Here is a 5000-nt window from a genome sequence, read left to right on the forward strand (position 1 = left end):
AAGATGATAATGATGATAGTAAAAATATTGATAACAATTACTGGTGATAATGATGACATCAATCACCATGATAATAATCATGAAAATAGTAATGATAACGATAATGATAATGATGATAATAATCAAACTAAAAAGTATCGTTTATGATAAAGCTATCAGTAATGATAGTTATAATAACGATATCTATGGTAGTGATAATGATTATGGTAACAGAAACATGGCAATGGTAATGATAATAATAATTACAGTAGTAATGAAAATAAGAATGAACAAACCAAGGATGAAAATAGAAGAAGAATAACAATGATAATAACTTGATATAGAACTCGATCAGTAAAGAGAGAGAAAGGGGGAAATGTAGCACAGTGTGGTGATAATGATAAATAATGCAAATAGAGATAACAAGAGCCTAAAAAATGTCTTATCGGGAAGGACTGTTATGACGTCATAGTAAAGAATATGGCTAGCGGTATTAAGTAATAAAATCGCTATTTGTCTTTATAAACTTTGTTGATTTATTTTAGGTTTGTTGTCTTATCTACTTTTTATCATGTGTTAATCAATTCATTTATTTATATATTTTCATGATTTATATCGTTAATTATTTCGTTTCATTTTTACGCACACACGCTAGGAAAATACTGATGTTTATTTTTTAGTTGCAGAAAAAGTCGCAAAAACTTCTTATGTTTTTGCGACCTCATTCTGCAACCCGTCTTGGATTTTTTTTCTTGGAAATCAAACACGTGGGAGTTAAATATTTGGAAAACAGTTATGAGAAAAATAATATGTGAATTAAATATTTGTAAGTTCATGGTTTGAAAATTAGCTATCTAGAAATGAGTTATTTGGATTTTTTTTTTTTTTTTTTTTTTTAAGTGCTGTAATCAATGATAAATTATAGTTTGGCTGGGTCATGATAGGAAAGCAAAATGCTAGAGAAAAAAGGAAGGAAGAAAACAAATAAAGAAAACCTTTTTTATCAAGAAGACTGAAAATACTTCAGTGTTTATGCATTTGTTAAACACTTACATACGTGCACAAAAGTAAAGAATTAGATATATGAATTAAAGGAATAGAAAATATAAAAAGGATTGGCACAAACATAAAGATAGTATAAAACAGATACAAGTTAAGTTTGATATTTACTGGTTCGACGTGGAAAATACAGTGTACACTGAAGCTGCGATTAAAAAAAAAAAAAGATAAAAGGTGAAAATGAAAAGGAAGGAGAGAATGTGTATATAAAGTGGTAAAATGTTCAAAACGAAAATAAATAATGATGTACCTTTTTAAATGACGAGGGGCAGAATGCCCAATATCAAACTAAAATTAGAATCAGAGGGTGAAGATGATCTGGATGAAAGAGGAGAGCTAACCTTCGATCCTGGTGTGCGGCAGCGGGGGCGGCGCTTGGTCAGCAGGGGGCGGCAAGGGCGGCTGGGGGTCCGGCCGCAGCAGCAACAGCAGCAGCAGCAGAAGAAGCAGGTGAGCTAGTAGGAGCACCAGCAGGAGAGAGACCACCCTCCTCTTGCCCCTGGTGCCCGCCACCCGCATGACGGGGGCGTGGCGAGGCAGGGGCAGTGGGCGGGGTTTGTGGCGGCTGCTGGAGTTTGTGTCAGGCGACCATTACGTCATCCCGAACCGTGACGTAGACATAGTCCATTACGTCATCATTGGCCTTCTCCATTACGTCATCAGCGGAAAAGAGGTTCTCACATGCCGCCTCTGAGGGGGGAGGGGAAAGGATTGTCATTTTGATTGTCCTGAGTGTAATGACTTCAGATATACGACGGTGAGATCCGTGGAATTTTGAAAGCATTGATTATTGATATAATTAAGGACGTGAATACCTTGTTTACAGTGAGCATTGATGTCACTCACAATAAGTATTGTGAAAAAATTGTCGGTCAGGTGATATTAACAACATTGATGATAAGAATAAAATCAAAATTATTATAAGCCTCCTCTTTTGAATTTTGCACAATTCTGTGGAAAAAAAACAAAAACAAATTGGAATCATGCTCTTTCTGATGTATATCACAACATTTTCAAATATCATTCGAAACTTAACATGCCATAAAAAAACTGATTGATGCATGAAATGTTCACCAGAGCACAAAACACATTAGTCATTTTGAAAATGAAAAAAATACTGGTTTAATATTTTAACAAAATGTGTATTACATTAAGCTATACTCGGTCTAACTCTCCATTTATATATTTTGATTTCACGTTATAGAATGTAAATTAGACCTAACTCCTTGAACAAGTTATTTCATGTAAGAAAATCAACCAGATCTGCATTTCGAAATGAACGCAGAGAACCATCCCCTCTAAAAAAAATCCATCCTGAAATGAAAGGAACCAAAGAGCATCCAGGATTCCCCGTTTTATATAGTCTCCATTCGTTCGAGAAGAATCTAATACTAATATTAAAGCCTCCAGAGTGCCACTCATAAGCATATAGGCCATCAAGAGCCAGGAAGGACGACGGCAGGGGAGTCTTTCACACGTGGGAGGGATGGAAGAAGGAGGAAGAGAAAGAAATGCGGAAGAGGAAAAAAGGCAGCAGAATCTGAAGCCCATGGGAAGATTGGAGGAAGACGAAGCGTAAATTGGACGAAGGTTGGCCGAAGAGGATAAAGCAGAGCAATGGCGGAACGAGGAAGGGGGAAGGGAAGAAGGAGGCGGAAAAGGAGAAATATAAAGAGAAAGTATGGAAAAGGCGAGGAAAAAACAAGCTAGGAGAGTCTATAGCACGTGGGAGGACTGACAGAAGGACGAGGAGAAGATTAAACGAAGCCAGGCCGGAGAGGATGTGACAAAGGAATTACGGGACGAGGAAGGAGGGCAGGAAGAGAAGAAACTAAATCGGAGATGAAGAAGGAATAGAAAGAGAAGAGATAAAAAGGAGTCTCTATAGCACATGGGAGGACTGGCAGCAGGACGAGTCGTAGATTGGACGGGACAAGGTCGAGGAAATGCCGTGAAAGGAGGAAGGAAAGTACATGGAGCTTTCAGAGTTCATAACACATGGAGGGGACTGACAGAAGACGAGGCGTAAATTGGAGGCCGAGGAGGACGTGAAAGAGGGATTGTTGGAGGAGGGAGGCTAGGAAGGGCAGGCGGGTGGGAGAAGGGCAAGAAGATGAAGGAGGAGGCGGAGGAGGATAGAAAGAAGAAATATTATGAGAGAATTAGGAAAATGGGGGAGAGGTAAGGACGGGAAAGAGGAAGAAAAGGGAGAAAGAGGAGCAATAGAAGAGGGATCAGGATGAAATAGGAGATGGGAAAAGAAGTGGGAGGGTGAAAACAAGTGTTATGAATAGGAACAAGAGAGGAGGGGAACAAGAGGAGATAAAAGAGAGGATGAAGAGGCAGCGGGGATGGAGGAGCTGGAAGGAAAATTCTCCTTTGGAAAATTTATATATTTCTTTACGATAACAGAATTGGATATGTACATTCTTAACAGAATTATACAATTGAATTTCAAATCTCACGTCTATCCTGCGCGCATGTATATGCCTCAAGGAATATAAAGGAACATGATTACGTCGAGATTTCGAGTGATTTAATCGGTTGTATATATGTTGCATATTATTCGGTAAGGCAACATTCATTTGCAGAAATTAATTTCACAAAGCCTACAGTGAAGACATGCATTTCATGGAATGTTGTCTGTTCTTGGTCTTTGTTTAATAAAAAAAAATATCAATCTCCACGCCCACTTTGTTTTCTTTTATCGTCAAACTTAAAGAAACAGATTTTCAATAACACGCCTTCCTCTCATCATAAACGTTAACCTCTTAAGGTTAACATTGCCATCCGTTTCGTCTCAAGATTAGCAAAGCTCAAAGACAAACTGATATTCTCTTCGTACAGTTAAGCTATGACTCGAGTCTAAGATAAGGAAATTGAGGGGAGGAAACCTAAGAAAAGATTAGCTTAGGTTTATATACAAGACCTCGAAGACCCGGATGAAGGAGAGCGAGAGAAGAGGGAGCGCCATCTCTTGGGCGATTGTAACACTCAGAGTGATCATGCGGCGTCCGAATTCCCTCGTTCCCTGATGGGGATACGGTCTTCTGCTTCACCGCCTTTCTTCTTATTCTTCTTTTTCATTCTTCTTCTTTTCTTCGTCTTCTTGTTGTTGTTTTCCCTCTTACTTTTTTCTCTCACCTTCATCTTCTTCCTTTTCTTTTTCTACTTCTCCTTCTTCTTCTTTCTCTTCTTCTTCATTTCTTCGTATTTTTGTCGTTGTTCTTCTGCTTCATTCTCTCTCTCAATTTCTGCTTTTTCTTCTTTTTCTTCCTCTTCGTTTCCTTCTACTTTATTTATTTTGTATCGTTGTTGTTGTTAATGTTGTTATTTTTATATGATTTTTATTATTATCATTATCATTACCATTATCATTATTATCATCATCATTATCATTATTATTATTATCATCATTATTGTTATTATTATCATTATCATTATTACTATCATTATCATTATTACTATTATCATTATTATTATTATTATCATTATTATTACTATCATCATTATTGTTGTTGTTTATGTCTTTATTAATATTACCCCCATTTTTCTCCCCATCTTTCTCCTCTCATTTTTATCCTCCCTCATCCTCTCCCTCATTTTCCTCCTCCTTCCTCACCCTCGTTTTTCTCCTCCCTCCTTTCCTTTTCCTCTCTCGTTTTCCTTCTCCTTTTTCTCCTCTTCCTCCACCTCGTTTTTTCTCCTCCTACCTCTCCCACAGCTTCTTTCTCTTTCCTCTCCCTCGTTTTACTCCTCCTTCCTCCCCTCTTTCTCTCCCTCACTTTCCTCCTCCTCCTCCCTTGATCCCATTCCGGAGGGTGGGGGGGGGGGTCGAGATAAGAGCGGTGTGGCGTGGGCGTAATAGACTTCGAAGTCAGGGTCTAGAGGGGCGGACGTAGGCGGAGTGAGGGAGATCGTGGGCGGAGTGAGGGAGATCGTGGGTGGAAGGAGGAAGATTA

General features: G+C 38.6%; 2 protein-coding genes across 2 annotated transcripts in view; one reads left to right on the forward strand and one right to left on the reverse strand.

Moving 5' to 3' along the window:
- The window catches only part of LOC122250667 (uncharacterized), a 40733-nt gene extending 38959 nt beyond the window's left edge, over positions 1-1774 (reverse strand). Inside the window, exon 1 of the mRNA XM_086539384.1 lies at positions 1380-1774. Coding sequence (XP_086395510.1) covers positions 1380-1557 — 178 coding nt within the window. The 5' untranslated portion in view covers positions 1558-1774. The remainder of the gene's footprint in view (positions 1-1379) is intronic.
- LOC122250272 (two pore potassium channel protein sup-9-like) overlaps positions 1-5000 on the forward strand; it is a 456730-nt gene that overhangs the window by 191192 nt on the left and 260538 nt on the right. The gene's annotated exons all lie outside the window — the stretch shown is intronic.

Source organism: Penaeus japonicus, unplaced genomic scaffold (genome assembly GCF_977035675.1).
Source record: "Penaeus japonicus unplaced genomic scaffold, GWHDUDI00000001_assembly GWHDUDI00000008, whole genome shotgun sequence".
Classification (NCBI taxonomy): Eukaryota; Metazoa; Arthropoda; class Malacostraca; order Decapoda; family Penaeidae; genus Penaeus; species Penaeus japonicus.